Below are 18,846 nucleotides of genomic sequence, written 5' to 3' on the forward strand. Positions count from 1 at the left end.
CTGCTGCCAAGCGGAAGAGGCTCATTACCATGGTGTCCACTATCATCCCTAAGCAAGAAAAACAAGACCCCGAATGTCACCTGCCCTCCTTTCATCCCAAACACCATGTTCTGCAGTTCTGACTGCTAGGCTTCTCTTGAACCTGTCTGTGCACCTGGTCCCTGCCCAGCCCCAGCCATTCACCCAGCTTTGGGGAGACCTTCCCGTGGGCCTGGCTATCAGCTTTCCTGGTCCCCTTGTTGACCTTGACCAAGAGACCCAGCCTCTCCTGTCTCCCTCCCCATTCCCTTTTTGGACACATCAAGTTTGCCTCTTGGGGACATCTGGGGGAGGGAGCTGGACAGATGGAACTTGGCGAGCCCTCCAGGAACCAGTCTGGAGCGCCTAGGAGATGCGGAGTCTCGGGCCCACACAGACCTCAAGAACCAGAGCCTGCACGTTCGAGTCCCCAGGCGGAGAGCAGGCACGTCCATCTGACAGTGGGCAACGTCTGGGGACATTTTTAGTTGTGACAACTGGGGGCAGGTACTCCTGGCATCAAGTGGCTGAGGCCAGGGGTACTGCTCAGCACCCCCCGGTGTCCAGGACGCCCCCACATCTGTCAGCAGGGTTGAGGAGGAGGAGCCCTGGACACCCAGGCAGGTGACTGGACTCAGCTGTGAGCCCCGACTCCGGCCTGGGTCGTGCCCGTCCCCCCCGCAAGACCCTCGGGAAGCCACACAGAAAGGCCAGAGGTCAATGAGTCACTTACAGTTTATTTTTGCCTGAAAGTATTTCACATCTCTGAACACAGCTACGTGACAGTAGTATAACCATCAGGAAAAGCAACAGTGCGAAGGGAAAAGGTGGCATGTCTCAGTTCTTTTTTTTTTTTTTCCTTTTTAAATTTTTTTTTGTTGCTTCTGCTTCTTCCTGCACCAGAGTGCTATAAAGTATGGGACTGGGGGGAGAGAATAAAACCAAACAACAGAAAACAACAACAACAAAACAAAACACAAAACAGAACACTCACGCACACACGAAATAAAACCTGGCACGTAAAATGAATTAAGACTGAAACCCAATTTCTTTTTTTTCCTTTTTTAAAAAAATGAGGGCATAGTCGGGGGGTAATAAAGTCTACCTAGCAAAGTATAAAACGACAAAAGCATGGTTTCCATTGAATAAGATTAAATATATATAAAACAATTACATTGACTGGGGGTTAGGTCTGGAGGTGCCGGAGGGGGCGTATTTGTGCTAAAACAACAGAAAAGGGGACTTTGGGGAGAGGGGACCCCAAGTAAACCGTAAAGGGGCTGCTCTGTACAGTGAGGGCTTGTTAAGAAAAAGCCGCCTGTTTATAAAAGAAAGGAGGTTGGCTGTCCGGGCGGGTGGAACAGGGTCTGTGCAGTGGTCACATTCATGGGGGGCTGGGCAGTCAGGCTGGTGGAGGCGACGTCTCGCTCTCCTCCCGAGACCATGCAGGGAGGCGCATGCACGAGGAGACCACGGGCACGGGAGGGAGGGAGGCCACAGGTCGCAGAGTCTCAGTCAGGGCCGGGACAGCGGAGGCGCGGAGACGGCGCTCCAGGGAGAGGGAGAGGGTGGGGCAGCTCCTCTCCGGGGGTGGGGGGACGACAGGTTAGCACCCCCCTCCAAATGTGTAAAAGGGGCCGAGAGAAAGCCAGGGCCTTGGAGGAGCAAGACCACAATGTGGGGACCCCACTTTTCCTCCCCCAGCCTGACCCCCACCCCGTGAGGAAGTTGGAGACATCTGGGAAACGCACAGGGGTGGGTGGGCAGACAGACAGACAGACGAGGAGAGAGCATTAGCATACAGAATCCATTACTACAAAGCAATTAATTTTCCAAGAAGGTTCTTTTTTTTTTGTTTCCTTTAAAAAAATAACAATAACACTACCACTACCCTGACAGCCAACTGGTTTATACAGGACTGCACGCCAGGGCGGGTGGGCGGCGGCAGGTGGGCGGGCGGGTCAGAGACTTCATAAATAAGAGGCAGGTCCCAGACCTGCAGTTTGTCAACGTTTCTTAAATAGGCGCATTATTTAAATCTTATGTACAACGAGAACCACTTTGCATAGCGATGGCGAGGACACAGGATGGGGTGGTGGGACTGGGCCCTCCGGTCCCAGTGGCAGGTGAGTTCTCCGCGGGACCTCTGAGGAGAAGCCTCCTTCTCGGCCTGGAGGCCCATTGGATACGTGATGGTGGCGTCAGAGTTCACTTTTCCCACACGGCATTAAACACAAAGGCAAAGAAAATCCACAAAGGGTCCCCCTCCCCGTCCCCACCCCCTCCCCCACGCCCTCCCCGACCCGCTGATGCTCCTCTGGTTGCTACAAAGTCCGTTTAGATCAGGTCAAGGTTCCAATTATGAAGCTAAGAGAATTAGGCGGGGGCTGGGCGTGCTCGTGACCTTCCCCTCCCCCTCCCCCAGCGCCCTCTGCCCCCAGAAAGACCCCCATCTATCGCACAGCCAGGAGGCTGGGTGGGACCCAGGCCTGGCGCTCTACGGCTATTAGTCAAGAGTTGTGTGTTGCGGCTGCAGACTCCTTCCTGCGCGGAGCTTCACCAGGCCTCTGTGTAGCGGACGTCCACCTCCTTCAGGTTGGGGAGCTTGGCCTGCGGAGGAGCAAGAAGGATCCGGTCCCTTCCAGAACCTGGCCCTGCCCTCCCCACCTTGCCGCTCCCTGGAGGTCAGAGCGGGGTGACTTCAGAGAGAACTGAGCAGGTGGGGTGTCCCTGGCTCCAGAGCAAATGGCCTCAGAGGGGCTGGATCCCCTGCTGGACGCCCGACCTTGGACAGCTCCCTCACAAACCTCCCGGAGCCTCAGCTTCCTCATCTGTGGAGGGATCTGAACCCAGTCCCAGGCTCACGGGACGATGCCAGGGACCAAATACCTAATGCATGAGGCCCAGAGCGCCGTCCCACAGAGCCCTGTGCTCTCCGGAAGGTGAGTCTCGCTTTACCACTGCTCACAGCCTCGTCCCTCTCAGAAACCGGCAGGTGAATGAAGCAGGGTCACCTACGCTGCTGGTCCAGGGGCCTGGTGGATGGTCCCCGCCTGCCGTTCCTCAGGCAGCTCCCTCTCTCCATCCCTGCCACCCGGACGCCGCCTCTCGTCCTCCTTTAGGAACAGTTGGCTCCTTCCTGACAAGTCTGCACGGCACAGAGGCTGCCAACCCGCCTCCTGCCTTTACTCCCCCTTCCCAGCTCTCCTGGGCACCGGCCAGGGAGCCCTTCTATCACACGGACACCTCCTCACGGCTCCTCTCTGGTGCTCGACAGCCCTCAATGGCTCCCAATGCAGAGGCCGCACACTGGGGCCTGCAGTCACAGGACAGCACTGTAAACAATACTTAAGCCGACCTTTCAACATTAGCAGACTGCACAGGACAAACTAGATTTCCAGGTTTTCTTGGGAAACGGGGAGATCTGGAGGCACTGGGTTGTGCACTTCGTGGCCCCCCGAGTCCCGAAACGTGGAGGCTGGGAGGCACGGCTGGTTCTCTTCCTTTCCCCAGTTTCATCTCTCCAATCTGGCTGCCGCCAGCTCTTACTGTGTGGCTGCACCAGCCTGTGACTGTTCTCCCTGCTTCTACTCTTGCTCATACTCCCTCTCAAAAGTATCTATTTTCCACGTAGCAGCCAGAACAAGCTTTAGGCAGCTCACGGCCCTGTCAGAGCCCCTGAAGCTGTCTCCTGCACGTGGATAGGATCCAGAGTCCTCCCGTGACCTATGTGGGCTTACTCCGTCTGTCCCGGTCTGTTCTCTTTCTCACTTTCTAGTCACGTTTGCTACAAAGTCAGCTCCTGTGACCTTTCCGCCATAGGACCTTCGCATGAAGCTTCCTCTTGCCCCCGCAGCCCTGGCATCTCCCCTCTGGGGTCTCAGCTCAAGGATTGTCCCCATCATCCCATGCCACACAGGCCCTCCCGGTTTCCACTCCACCCGTTCCCTGCTGGCCTGCTCTTTATCAGTTCTTTCCATCGGCCATTCTTTTCTTTCCTGGCTTATCGGCTGGGGTCACACCCTTTTTCCTCCATGAGGGCAAAGCACCACTATCTAGACCAGTGGTTCTCAACCTTCCTAATGCCACAACCCTTTAATACAGGTCCTCATGTTGTGGTGACCCCCAACCATAAAATTATTTTCGTTGCTACTTCATAACTGTAATTTTGCTACTGTTATGAATTATAATGTAAATATCTGATATGCAGGATGTATTTTCATTGTTACAAATTGAACATAATTAAAGCATAGTGATTAATCACAAAAACAATATGTAATTATATATGTGTTTTCCGATGGTCTTAGGCAACCCCTGTGAAAGGGTCGTTCAACCCCCAAAGGGGTCGCGACCCACAGGTTGAGAACCGCTGATCTAGATGCTGGCCAGAGGGAGGAGGATGGAAGGAAGGAATTACCTTCAGATCTTCATAGGTGTCGGCTGAGAGCTTGGTGCTGTTCATGTTTAAACTGCAGAGACTCTTCATGGCTGTACAAGAAGAGACACACAGACAGACAGTCATTAGGTCAGCGAGACCCCACAGGGCCAGCTGCAGGTAAGAGACGGTCAAGCTGGGGGCCTGACTGCAGATGCCAAGGTCCCCGCTTAGGAGATGGGGAGGGAGCACAGCTGGGGGCTGCGTGGGACAGAACGCCCGTTTCAGGCACGTGCTGGTCTGAATTAGGCCCATGTTCTCTCCCTGCCCTCTGACCTGCCATCCCTTCTGGTCCCTCGTCTTGTCCTTCCACTGCCTAGACCAGAGCTCAAGTTATTTCGCCCCAGACAAGCCCCGATGGAATGGGGCTGGCTCTCCTGCAAGGGAACCCCAGAAGCTGACTCAAGCCCTTGTTTCTCCAGAGCAGCCCTCAGACTTCGGTTTGCGTCACGAGGTACACAGGGAGCCTGCGAAAGGCCTGAATGTCCTGTCAACTCCCAGAGATGTGAGGCAGGGGCCAGAGCGGGGCCAGGGATCTGCACTGCTACCCAGGCCCCATCAACACTGACATCCAGCAATAATGCCATTTTCAGAGAAGTGGCTCCAAATCTCCTCCTCTCCACCTTCCATTTACCCTGCCACCTGCCCCACCCCCTCCTAAGCACCCCGACAACAACCTTGTAGAAGTCATGGCCACTGTCCAGCACGCCTCCCTCTTGGCCAACTCCTACGTATGTCTTTCCCACCCAGATCCAATCACCTCCCAGGGAAGCCTTCCCTGGTCCCTCCCTTCTGAGGCACGGGGCCTCTCACCTACACCAATGGGACAGAAATGGGAAATGCAGGTCCCCAGGCTCAGCATCCCCCAGGATCTTCATTCAGTAGATGAGGGCTGGGCTCAGAAACTGCCATTTCGAGGTTCCCTGAGTGAGTATTGTGTGGCTCTTCGTGTGAGGGCAGCGCTTCTCAAACTTCAATGTGCCAGGACTCTCCCAGGCATGTATACAAGTGCAGTTTCGGAGCCAGTAGGGCTGGGGCGGGGCCCAAGAATCTGCCTTTCTAACCGGCTCCCAGGTGATGGCTCAGGTGGACTGGGGAGCACAGTAGCAATGCCCTGGAGCATTTTCCTTGAACCTGCACCCCCGACCCCCCTGGGGCTATGACAGCATCAGGAGGGTAAAGGCTGGGCCTTACTCGTTTTTACTTTTTCCTCTAAAATTTAAGTTCATGAGGGCAGGGGTATTTTCCCCATTTTGTTCCTAGAACCTAAAATGGTGCCTGGCACATAGTAGGTGCTCAATAAATGCTTGTGCCACATAGCACAGTGTATGGTGTCAAGTGGAATGAATGAATGAATGAATGAATGAATGGAAGGGGGCCCTCACCCACCCTGGCAGCCCCTCAGTACTCACAGCTGAGGGCCAACAGGCCAGCATCGGTGACAGGCGTCTCGCACAGGTTCAGCACCTGGAGCATGGTGAGGTGTTCCGACAGGAGGCGCAGGCCGGCGTCTCCAAACTGTGGGGCACAGAACCTCTCAGCCCTGGAGACCAACTCTGGCCCCCCAAGGCAGCCCAGGATATAACCCCAGGGCTGGGGCAGCTGTGGAGGGAGGGAATAGGGACAGAGCCCAGCTCTGAGGCCCACAGCCCTCCCAGCCTTGGGGTCTGGGCTGTTCTCACTTTTCTCCACAGCCTCTCCTGACCTCGCTTCCAATCCAGCTTTTGCTGGTGGGACATGGGCCTGGCAAGGGCCCTCCCTGCAAATCGGTTTGGCCATCTGTCAATGGGGGGCTGTGAGTGGGAGGTGAGGTGGCCTTTTCCTGGGCAGGACAGGGGATGGGCTAAGGAGTGGAATGTTGGGCCCAGAAGGGTATGCCGACTGTCATTCTGTACAATGTGGCGATGGCGGGGCTGACAGGTCAGAGGTGTGGAATGGTGACCACTTGTGCTGATCCACGCTAAGTGTTTAACAGGGCTATTGATCCTGAGCACCGGCAGCAAGTGTCGTTGTGCCATGGCCATTATTACAAGGAAAAGGCCCACAGCTACCCACAGGCACAGGAGACCCTGCCTCTCAGCTCTGCCTGGCATGCCCTTGCCCTGGACCTCAGCAACTCCAACAGTGAAATGGGCCACTAGGCTTCATGAGGTCCTACACCTCCTCTGCCTCTGGGAAGTGGCTGCTGAGCCAGGGAGGGGGTATGGTAATCCAGTGACTGGGCCATGGGCTCTGGGCAGAAAGGCCAGCCATGGAGGAGGGTACAGGGTATGGAGGAGGGTGTAGGGGCAGGGAACAGAGAGGAGAACACAAAAGCAGGGTGCAGGGCGCAGGCGCAGGGTGTATGGAGGAGAACACAGGGTGCAGGGAGCAGGGTGAGGGAGGAGAAGACAGGGTGCAGGGTGCATGGAAGAGAACATGGGGTGCAGGGTGCATGGAGGAGAACATGGGGTGCAGGGTGCATGAAGAACGCGGGGTGCAGGGTGCATGGAGAACATGGGGTGCAGGGTGCATGGAGAACATGGGGTGCAGGGTGCATGGAGGAGAACACAGGGTGCAGGGTGCATGGAGGAGAACGCGGGGTGCAGGGTGCATGGAGGAGAACATGGGGTGCAGGGTGCAGGGTGCATGGAGGAGAACGCGGGTGCAGGGTGCATGGAGAACATGGGGTGCAGGTGCATGGAGGGGAACGCAGGGCGCAGGTGTAGGGTGCAGGGAGCATGGAGGAGAACGCAGGGTGCAGGGTGCATGGAGGGGAACCCGGCGCAGGCGCGGGTGGGCGTGTGTACCTGAGTGGACCACAGGTTCAGCTGCTTGAGAGAAGGCAGTTTGATGAGGTGCTCAGCGCAGGCACTGGTGACATTGGTGAAGGCCAAGCTGAGGTTCTCCAGGTTTCCGAAGGAGCCAGAGCTCAGCAACCGAGCCAAGTCTGCGTCCTGCACACAGATGGGCAGGTGGGGTCTCAGGGGCGGCCGGGAGCTCCCTGCGGCCCTGAGCCATCCACCTCCTCCCCCAGCTCCTTCCCCCTGCTCCACAGAGAGCGGTTTCTGGGGGCAGCAAGTCCCCAGGAGCGGAGGTGAGGGCATGGCCTGGCGGCTGGGAGTGTCAGGGAGGGAGGGCTGTCTCTGTTGGTGGCAGCTGCCAGACGGAGGAAAGAGCCTTCAGTGCGGTGACTCACACCTGAGTCAGCAACTGGGGTGTTCCAAGGCCAAGTCCTCCCCACGGGTGTGCATGTGTGCACAGACACCCCTCCCCCTCCCAGGCAGCAGCCCATACCCACTTGGCACGTGCTAACACGAAGGCCCCCTCTCAACTCTCAGGACTGTGGAGGAGGACAAATATCGGAGGCCCAGACTGTGAGGTTGTTGAGGCTCACACCCATTCTCCCTCCCATGTTAGCGATAGAATTCCTGAGTTTCAGCTGCCACCTGGCTGTCCTGAATTAAAGCTCATTTTTCAGCTGCTGGGGCCATGTGCTAAACCCGGACCATGATATACAAGTTGTTGTGTCAAGTGGAACTTCTATGAAGGGTCACGTTTATCTTTGCTTCTTCCTTCTTCCTGCTGCCGGAATGCAGACAAGATGGCTGGAGCTGGAGCAGCCTTTTTTGGACCACGAGGAAGAAGCCATGTGCTAAGAATGGTGGGGCATCGGGATATAAGAAACTAAGATCCCTTGCAAAATGGGGATGATACGAGGACCAACCTAAGTGGGTTTTTGTGAGGAGAAAAGAACTTAACAACACAGTATCTGGTATAAAAATGCTCAATGTATATTAGCTATTACCATTATTATTGTAATAACTGGTAACATGTTAACATTAATAAGCGATCATCTTTTTCATAATGTTTGGTTTCCTCCTAAAAAAGCTGGCTGTTCAAGTCCTATGGTCCCGGTTCACCTCCCCCATCACCTCCAACAGACACCACCTGCCCTCCCAGCAGGAGGACCAGCCCCTCTTCCCTCCACCCGGCCCCGCAGAGAGAATAAAACCAACTCACTGTGGACTTGGAGGGCAGTGTTAGCCTGGTGGGCCCGCCTTTCCTTTGCTGCAACAGAAACCACGCTGATTATGACCCATTCTTTCCCGAGTTTCCTCCCTGCGTCCCGCCTCTCTTTACACTCAGGGCACCTATTTCTTGGTTGGAGAAGCAGCATGATGGTTGTGATCCCAGGGGCAGACCCGAGACAAGGTTTGAGCAAAGGCCGTTTATTCAAGAGGTGCTCCCAGAGTCAGGGAGTAGGAAAGTGAGCCCATCAAGGCCCCCAATGGAAGGTGCTGCTATCAACCCAGCTGCCCCAGGGACCTCTGGGAAGTGGTGGAGGAGCCACGCCCCAGAGCCACCCCTCCTGAGCAGTGAGAGAAGGCCTTTGCATACCCTCTCCCACCAGTCACTGGCTGAGGCTGCTCCAGGGGACAGGGGCGTGAACGCCCCGCCACTTCTGCTCTGCAAGCATGTGGACAGAGAGCTGTTTGGCCAAGAGATGTGCTGGCATTTGAAAGTCAAGGCCCAGGAACTGAAATGGGAGGTAGAGCTGGGGTGGGGGGCGGTGAGCAGACAGTGACTGCCATGCATGGCTCTACGGATGAGACAGGAGGTTGTCGGGCCAGGACCTGGATACGCTGTGTGATTTGGGGCACTGGCTTGACCTCTCTGATGATCTGGAGAGTGGTGGGTGCTAATCATGATCTCTTTGGATCTAGAGGGGGATTTGATGAGACAGAGGTCCCCACGGGTGCAGAGGTCCCTGGGCTCTGCCCCACTGCACCCCGCGCTCTTGCTGGCCGGCCTAGCCGTGGGCTCACCAGCTCCTTCAGCTCCCGCTGCCGGTCGCACAGCTGCTCGTACATGCGCTTCCCCACACCAGTACTCTCCAGGGTTGAGATGATCTGCAGCTGGGTGTCGTTGTTGTCGATGATGTTGTACTCCAGCATCAAGCACAGGATCTGTCGAGAGATGGGGAGCACGTTACCACCGGCTGCAACTCTGGACGGGCCCTCCCTGAAGGGGCAGAGGCAAGCAGCGAATCCCAACAGCCCCACACGCCCTGAAAAGGGGGGGTCTCTCAGTAAGTTCAATACACCCCTTCTACCCTAAAGGCCTTATTTTGAAAATCAGCAGCCCGCTCTCCCGCTGTGACACTGCAGATCGCCTGCCCCAGCTTCCCCCTGTACAATGGGAGTGCTGGTGTACGCCCAGCCGAGCGCACAGCAAGCCGGCTTTTAGTAAATGCACACGAAACGATGCACACCAGGCCCAAGGACAGGACACCTCTTTCTATCCCTGGTTCCTGCCCCCGTGCTGAGCACACAGCAGGTGCTCAGACACGCTCCCAGAGCTGGAGCCTGGGACCTGTGCCTCGGGCAGCCGCACATGCACTTTCCCTCCCAGGCCCTCTGCCCAGACCCACAGGCTGACAGTCCTGCCTCTGAGATCCCCTTTCCCTTCTCACTCGCCCAGGAGAGCCAGCCCAGCCCTCACGCCACTGCTCCTGCTCTCTCCTCTCCCCCTGCCCCACACAAGGCACTCAGCTCCAACCTCCTCACCAGGACCCATGGGCACCAGGCTCTTTACGCATGTCCGCCCGCATCCCGAGCCTCTAGCCCTGGACTCACTATGTTCTAGGGCAGGGGTGGGCAAACTTTTTGACTCGAGGGCCACAATGGGTTCTTAAACTGGACCGGAGGGCCGGAACCAAAGCATGGCTGGAGTGTTTGTGTGAACTAATATAAATTCAAAGTAAACATCATTACATAAAAGGGTACGGTCTTTTTTTTTTTTTAGTTTTATTCATTTCAAACGGGCCGGATCCGGCCTGCGGGCTAGGGCCTGGCCTCTCCTCTTCTCCCACCAAGCCTCCTGCTGCAGGCCTTGGTGGGTTTGGTCCCACAGCCTGGAAGGCTCTGCTCCTGCCTCTTGCTAATGCCTCTTTGGTCCTCAAGTCTCACCATCCCTCCCACTTGCATGGGATGCTCTTCCTGCTGAGTGAAGTCTAACCCCGTCCTCTTGACTGCAGCCCCGCCTTGGGGACTGACTTCCAGCGGGTGTGAGTGGCAGTGATGCCGCCTGACTTCTGAGGCTGAGCTGGGAAGCGGAATGGCTCTGGCTGGCCTCTCTCTGTGCAGTGGCTCTGGGGACTTTGGGGAGACAGTGGAGCAGGGAGGTGACATGGGGGCTGGGACCGGTGTGTGCTCCTTGGTGAGTGGGAGCCCTCCCACCCCAGGCTGCTGCGTGGAGAGAGGCCCGGGAGCTCGGCCGGTGGAGTCCTCTTAGGCCAGAAGCCTTGGAGGTGAGCCAGCCCCCCATCTGACTGTGACCCCACGAGAGACGCAGAGTGAGAATTGGTCAGCTGAGTCCAGTCACCCCAAGCTCCGAGAGCAATAGAAAGGCAAGTATTGTTCGAGGCCCATTTGGGTTGGTCTGTTACGCAGCAACAGACAAACGGAGCAGACACTCCTGAGCCTTTGGACAATGCCCATCACAGGTGAAAGGAAGAAACTGGTGACAAAGGCCTCCTGCTCGCTGAGCTCCGAAGGCTGGGACTGCACCTGCCGGGTCCGCCGCTGTGTCCCCAGCTCCTGTAATAGCTGTGCTCAGAGCTCCATCAACAAGGACAGGGACCGGGATGGCTCCTCACCTCCACCATGGTCTGGTTGCCCCTCAGCGCCAGGAGCATGCAGGGTCCCAGCTTGTTTTCCGCCAGGGAGAGCAGGAATTTTTTGGTCTTGTAACAGGAGCCCATGAGGATGTGCACCTGTGAGGAGAGACGGCCCAGGTGAAGGGGCTGTGGCCTGTGGTGCCTGCTTCCGTGTGTGGAAAGTTTGTGAACCAAGATGATACTGATCAGACCACGTCCTGTCTGGACAGAGAGATCCGACATGATCACCAGCCCCCCAGGGGCATTCGAAAGACCCCTCCCCGACACATGCTCCCACATGGGTGAACCTCGAGGACACACAGGACAATCCTAGGATTCCTCCCCCATGAGGGGCCCAGAGCAGTCAGAGACAGAAAGTGGATGGCGGGGCCAGGACTGGATGGGGCAGTAGCCCAGCGGGAAGATGAAGGTTCTGGAGATGGATGGTGGTGATAACTGCAGAACAGTGTGAATTCCTTAATGCCCCTGAACTGAGCTCTTAAACATGGTCAAACAGTCAACTTCATGTCATATATTCTCTGCTGATGTCCGGCCCTCAGGGTCAGCACCGGTGAGCCTGGCAGAAGCCCCCGGGCAGCCCTCGCTCAGGGTGCCCGGCCTCACGGGACAGGGGATGGTACAGAGCCCCGCCTCCCCTTCCTCAGCCCGCTGTGAGCTCCGAGGGTATTGTGTGTGATCACCTGCCCCAGAAATCCAACAGGCAAATTCTGCTCCATCCTGGGTTAGAGGTGGAGCAGCCAGTAAGGAAACTGTGCTTCTTTCTGGTTCCTGGAGACGGGGCCCAGGGGAAGGGGACCCAAGCAACAGGGCTGGGCCCCAGCACCTCGTTTGCTCTCCCCGACTTCACACCAATAGCCAGTGACCATCATGGTTGCAAACGGTGGCCTAATCAAGGGGACAACCTTCTTCGCGTGCGTATCTGTGGAAATGACGCCTTGCCATCCCAGGGGCTGCCTGCTTCCTTCCTTCCCAAGTATATTTTTTCCGCTCCATCATTAACAGCTCTGCCAGCTCCCTGAAGTCTCTCTCACACAGGGGTGGGGGACCACGGGGTGTTGCCATGGTGAAGCTGTGACGTCAGAGGAGCCGCAGGGAGAGGTGAGAGGAGGTGCAGGCAGGCAGGGCCAGCACTTCCAGGATGCACAGGGCCCTCCAAAGGGATGTGAGGAGTGGAGAGAGTGAGTAAGAAAAATGACCTAAAAATAAGCCCCTTTCTAGAAAGTTCCTGGGCCAGCACCAGGCGGAGTTGTCACTGCAGGAACTCAGCTGGGCTCACTGTGAGCCTCAGGAGCGCTCGCCTGCGGAACTGTCGCCCAGCATAGATGGGAATAACCACAGCCGTCCCTTCTGAGCACTGCTGTGCGCTGCGCCCTGCCCCCTCTATCCACACGTGACCCCCCCACCCCCCTAACCCCCGAAAGACTATACTACACTTCCTGTTTCACAGACGAGGAAGCTGAAGCCCAGAGAGGCAGGTTAGCAGCCCAAGGTCATCACGCTGGTGCGTAGCAGCGCTGCCACCTGACCTGGCCTGGCTGACCCCCTCGCTGTCTCAGGCTTGGGAACAGGTGTGATCTTGGAACTGAGCTGGTTTTGTCAACAGGTGGGACAACTGAGGTGGCCAGCCACCTGGAGGAGCATCTGGCCTGGGAGATGGAGTCTGCTCCTCTCAGGAGACGGACACTCTGCCACTGGAAGGAGGGGCCGGCTCTGGACCGCCTGGGCCTGGGTCAAGGGAGGACGAGAGGTCGGAAGGCCTGTGTGGCCTCTGCACCTCTGGGCCTATCGCCACATGGATGTGATTAAGGGACAGGGTTGTCATGAGGATTAAGAGAGAGTGCACGTGAGGTGTCTGACAAAGTGCACAACGCACCAAAGTCACCACCGGTGCAGTTCATGGTCTGGTGGTCTCACACCCCACGTCTCCAAGGTGGGACGACCATCCTGACCTGGGCCTCTCATTGCAGATGAGATGAGCTGACGGACCTGCGGTGCCTCCCAGAATCCCCATGTGCTCAGTCCCTGGACTTAACATGGCAACCACGATGAACTGTGAGAGCTTGGGCAGCTAACCTGGTCTTCAGCCTCCTCGTCTGTAAAACGGGGTACAGCGTCACCTCACACTGCTGAGTGAGACTGAGTGGGGCAGAGTTCAACCCTAGCTGGGTGTCTGCTCGGGCAGGAGAGGAGAAAGTGACATTTGCTCCCGCTGCCATCTTCACCAGCCTCACGCAGGCCTGGAAATCCCCGGGGTGGCCCAAGTGGCTCGGGCAGCTCTCCTTCATTGTGAGAGGTGACCCCCACATACCATGCTGGCGAACAGCTCCCCATCATCGTCGCAGGCCACCCCTCCGGGGCTGTAGAGCTGAAACCAGCCGTCCTTGCCGGCCCGCACGCTCAGCAGGCAGGAGTGCACCTGCGGGAGGGAAGGCACAGGGTCAGTGCTGCGCAGACCGACCCTAACGCTGAACTTCGATCTACACGCATGTGAAGGGCTTGGGCAGTGAAACCGTTACAGCTGTTCAGTCAGTGACCTGGCCTTCAACTAAATCCCAGCTGTGGTGTCCGACACGGGGATCCAGCATCAGCATCAGCCCGCGGGACAGAGCCGGCCCAGCTTGGTTAGTGGCCAAACAGGGGAGAGAGGCTGGAAGCAGCTGCTCAGACGCAGCCCCCTTTCCCCTGTGCCTTTCGGGGACTAAGGGGCATTTCCCCCCCTCTTCTCTGTCTGGGTCTCTGTCATTCTCTCTGCATCTCTAACCCCTCAGACTTCCCCCTCTCGCTGCCCCACCCACTCTTGGGGTTTCTGCTCCCCCCATCACTGACCCTCACTCGGGTATCTGCCCCCCTGCCTCTGAGTGTCTGCCTGACTTTCCTACTTCACTCGAAAGGGTGCTGTCCTCTCTGGGCCCCTGCCCTGAGCATCCCTCTCTCCCGCTGGGACTCTGCCACCCCCTCAGTAGGTCCTATCTGCACCCCCTTCTGAGTCTCTGTGCCTCTCCCTAGAAGGGTCTCTTTCCAGGGTGAGGGGCAATTTTAGTGGCTGTCAACCTCCTTCCCAGGGTGGTTGGGCCGGGTGTGCATATGTGCAAAGACGTGTGCGTGCTGGGGAGGAACAAGTCCACATCCACCCTGGCCACCGCTGTAATCGCACGGAGAGAGAAACAGCATTTCCTCCCCTCCTCCCGGAGAGAAGTGCCCAGCGTTTCCTTCAGGAGGGAAGGACAGTCTGACTCACAGATATTCAATTAAACACAAGTAAACAAAAAACAGAGGCGGTGGGCTTTGATTTTCCCTCTGCGTTGGGAGATACTGAATGTTAACTTATCAGCTTCAAAGAAGCAAGGAATCAAGAGCATGAAACCTTATTCGACAAATACAGCAAAGAATTTATAAGAAAACAACCCTGGCTTCATTTAGGAGGGAGAAAGCAGGAGTGAGAGTGAAGGGAGAGGGAGGAAGAGAAACAGGAGAGAAAATCAAAGGAGGCCACACCAGCCCCTGGGCCTCCCAGCACTTGGCTCTGCCTTGCTGCTCTGGGATGCAGCTGGTACCACTTCAAACTTCAAAGTTTGAAATAACGGCTCACTTTCCAGGGGATTCTGAGACTCCTAGAAACAAGGGAGGCCATCACTGGTCCCAGCCAGGTAGATGCTTCCTATCTGCCAGTCCTGCTTCTTCCCATCAGGCTCAGAACTGCTTTTGGATCAGGGTTTAGAATCATGGTGTTTTAGAACTAGATCTTTCTAGATCCTCCTGGAACGAGGCTTTACAGCATGGCCTGAGGAGAGTATATTCAGGCTCCATCTAGAATAACTTGCTCTCTCCTCTGCATCCCGGACCCCATGTGCACAGAGGAGGGGCCCGAGCTCCTTGGGCAGGGCCAGCAGCTGCTGTCTCCGCAGCTCTGCCTGGCCCAGTGTGCCCACTGCAGAGCCGGTTACTGCACAGGCTCTACAGCCACACTCCCTGGGTTCGAATCCTGCCTCAGCCATGTACCAAGTGCACGACCTTGGGGATGGAACCCAACCTCCGTTTTCTCACCTCCGAAAGGGGGTGATGTTGCTGTAAAATGGGGATAAATAGAACCCACTGGTAGGGTGATGAGGATTAAATGAGAACACGTGTGTCTGAGACAGGGTGAGCATAAGAGCCTTTGCCAACTGCTCCGAATGCCCGTGGGTGACAAGGAGGCCCTGACAGAACCACGGACGGCGCCTGCTAGAGCCCCGATGGCCGGGCTGGGAGGAGAAAGGAGGCCTCACCTCTTGTCGTGGGTCCTCGGCGAACCTCTGAATCACGTACTTCAGTTCCCTGGAAGAGACAGGTGGGGACAGAGTCATGCCCAGGGTCCGGGCTTAGGTGGCCGAGGACGGGGTCTGAGGGGAGCCAGCCCACTTGAGCTGGCGGGATGAGGAAGCTCCCGGATGGGCCTGGCTGCCTCCCAGAAAGCACGTGACGGAGGGAGGGCTGGCCGCTGGGATGACCTCGGGACAGAGGGCACTCGCGCTAGAAGAAGGTAACGAGGGCGCTGCCCGAATACTCACTTGGTGAACTTCTCGTGGGCGAGGGCTCTGCAACAAAAACAAAGGGGAGAGTGCGGTTAGCAGGGAGCTTCTGGACAGGGCAACCATCCAGAGGTCTTCCTCTGGGGACGCTAGGCTTTATGGCTGACTCGAAGAATGGACAGGAAGCTGGAATGAAGCACCGACATTTTGTCCCTACTTGTAGCTGCAAAACAAAGCCTCCTTTGATGAGTGAGCAGACTGAGCCCCACGCCCCTCAGCCGCCCCAGACCCACCCTGTAAGCAGGAGGGCGCTCGCGGATGCATGTGGCTTGTGTGTCTGCACGTGGACACCAGGACCCAGGGGTGCTCGTTAAGTGTTCGCACTAATTAAGGTGCGCACCAGGGCAGCATTCAGGGATGTTCTCCAAGCGAATTGCATCATGGGCCCGCTGTCAAGTGTGTCCCTTGGGCTGTGGGGACGGTGGCTGCAGCCAATGACGCCACTGCTCTTGGAGACCAGCGGCTCTCAGGAGTCAGATTTCTCTGGTCTCGGGTCCTGGGGGCCCCCGGGGACCAGCCCAGCCAGCAAATGGGGCAATTACTGAGTGTAATGTCCCCCTCAGAGAGCCACATTTCATAAACATGGGCTCGCTAATCGGCTCCAGAGAGCCTGCTGCCTCCGGAGGCCTGGCTCCTCCACGCCGATTGAAAGAGAGACCTGGAGGCATTTCAGAGCCTGGTTATTCAACACGACTTCTCTCAGGCCATCACCCTCGGCAGTTTTCTCCCTATTTTGCTGTGATTAATTCAATACAAGAAGTGGACAAGGGCCGCTAGAGAGGCAGAGGGTCCATTCTGGCCAACTCACTGTGGAGCATGAGCTAACGCTGATAATGGACATAAGAGAGCTTTCGGCATGTCGCTGTATGACATGTAAAGTGACTGCACGTGCTTTTTTATGTTTTTACCATGGCATCGGAGGCAGGTATTACTGTTCCCATTTGATGCATAATCAAGATCATTAACTGTAGTGCATGCAGGCACGATGGGGACAGCTGTTTGCACTCTCAACTCAGTGAACCCTAACAATGCAAGGAGGTGATCTCCCCATTTTCCAGGGGGGCCTCCCCGAGGGTCTCGAAGCTGAGAACCACATCTCCATCTCCCGCTGTCGGCCACAATGTTCCCAGGGGGCGGTGTGCATCCAAGACAGAACTGGCCCCCTTAGGGACTCAGTGGGCGGCTCAGGGTTTCCTCACAGGTGGGCGGTGGGGTGGGACTTACTCTTTGGGGAATGGAATGGGTTGAAGCAAGCTGGCCAGAGACGGTCTCCAGTCATCATAGTCGGACCTAGAATGAGAAGGAGCGAGGTCAGGCTGGGTCTGGAGGGTGAAGTATGCAGCGTGCTGTCACGGATGGCGGCGTGCTGTCACGATGGCCACAGGCCGGGCGAGAGTCTGGCAGAGGGTCAGGTGGCACCCACTCTGCTCTGACATCTCAGTGAGCAGGGAGCTGGCACAGTGTGACTGCGAAGCCTGGGGACAGAACTGGTCCAGGGACCTCCTTGTGGCAGCCGAAGGGGCTGGCCATCCACTCCCCAGAATCTCCTCCCTCCTGGCCTTGGAACTCAGGCCACGGGGTCACTGTTCCATCTTTTGAACTATCAGGGGTGTTATGGGCTGAAATGTACCCCCCCCCCACATTCATATGTTGAAGTCCTAATACCCCAGCTCCTCAGAATCCAACTGTATTTGGAGACAGGCCCTTAAAGAGGTGACTAAGGTAAAATGAGGTCACAGGGTAGGTCCTGATCCAACATGACCAGTGCCCTTATCAGAGGAGGTGAGGACACAGACACTTGGACGACCATCAACAGGCCAAGGAAAGAGGTCTCAGAGGAAACCAGCCCTGCCCCACACCTGGAGTTCATAGCTCCAGCCTCCAGAACTGTGAGAAAATAAATGCCTGCTATTTTAAGCCGACAGTCTGTGCAATGTTTGTTATGGAAGCTTGGGCAGACTAATACAGACTAATACAAGGGGGCTTAGGTTGGGAATACAAAGTCATTCTCATCTTTGACTAACCAGAACTGACTGATTCACAAAAAATAAAAAAATTATAGGCTATTTATTTGTTGTTTGGATCAACCCTCCTGATATATTGGATACTGCTAGTCTGTGTCCAGATAACAGCTTTAAAAAACAACAACAGTTACTGCTAATAGCAATAATAACACCAATGGTAATAGTAACACTGAAAAAATAACAGCTACGACTTTGTCAACACATTGGACATGCACTCTGCATATGCCAAAAGCTTTACCTCTGTTCATTTACTCTTCACAATGAAGATTATGATTATATGTAATTTTATATATATTTATACAATTAATACACTGCTGTTATAGAGTATGATTATATGAGTAGCCTCACTTAACAGATGGGGAAACCGAGGCAAACACAGCAGTGGCTGGTGGAAAATCGAGTCCAGGCTGACGCCAGACCCCTTGCTGCCCTGACAGACCTCAGCTGAGGTCTTAGGTGAGACCAATGCAGGAGGTCCCATCCCATTTGTGCGACCGCAGGAGCAGCATCCGCCTGAAGGACAGCCACAGCTGAGGTCTGCTGAGCACCCACTGTGTCGGGACTTGCTAGCTCATGGAACGGGCCCCACCAGAGCCCCTGTCACAGGTGAGAAGTGGGTAAGAACTGCCCAGGTGACTGCAGAGCTGGGCTGCTAAAAGGGCCCGGAAGGGCAGCAACGGCTTCCGGAGGCAGCTGTGTAGTCAGCAGGGCTGCTCCCCTCCCACCAGCACAGCTTCTTAAAGAAGCGGCACCTTCTGCCAACTCCCTAGAGAAGCCACGAGGGTCAGGAAACTTGGGGAACAGCAGCGCCTCAGCCTGAGGACAGACAGGCCTCCCCAGGCCCCGGAGCATTTGCACACAGCCAGGTGAGTGCACACACCTGATTCTTGGTCCTACGGCCCCATAACTCCTTCACATTCAATTCAGTGTTTCTCAGCCTTCTTTTCATCTGGTACCCTCTGTCCCCTGTCCCAGGCCCCCCGCCCCAAGGAGCTCTCGCCTCCCCCCCCCCTTAATCCTGACCTGAGGACATAATTTTATTGATGTGACAGAGAGAAACATCTATGTGAGAGAGATACATCGATTGGTTGCCTCCTGTACTTGACCAGACAGGGAACCGAATCGGCAGCCCTTTGGTGT

General features: G+C 56.3%; 1 protein-coding gene across 1 annotated transcript in view; it reads right to left on the minus strand.

Annotated features, from left to right (window-relative positions):
• Positions 1-735: 735 nt before the first annotated feature.
• CMIP (c-Maf inducing protein) overlaps positions 736-18,846 on the minus strand; it is a 229,431-nt gene continuing 211,320 nt past the window's right edge. The window contains 11 exon segments of the mRNA XM_006087043.3: positions 736-2,628; positions 4,436-4,506; positions 5,866-5,971; positions 7,243-7,389; positions 8,456-8,503; positions 9,262-9,402; positions 11,094-11,210; positions 13,423-13,530; positions 15,380-15,428; positions 15,662-15,688; positions 16,907-16,972. Of these exon segments, the coding sequence (XP_006087105.1) occupies positions 2,575-2,628; positions 4,436-4,506; positions 5,866-5,971; positions 7,243-7,389; positions 8,456-8,503; positions 9,262-9,402; positions 11,094-11,210; positions 13,423-13,530; positions 15,380-15,428; positions 15,662-15,688; positions 16,907-16,972 (934 nt within the window). The 3' untranslated portion in view covers positions 736-2,574.

The sequence above is a fragment of the Myotis lucifugus genome, unplaced genomic scaffold (assembly GCF_000147115.1).
Source record: "Myotis lucifugus unplaced genomic scaffold, Myoluc2.0 scaffold_35, whole genome shotgun sequence".
Lineage (NCBI taxonomy): Eukaryota > Metazoa > Chordata > Mammalia > Chiroptera > Vespertilionidae > Myotis > Myotis lucifugus.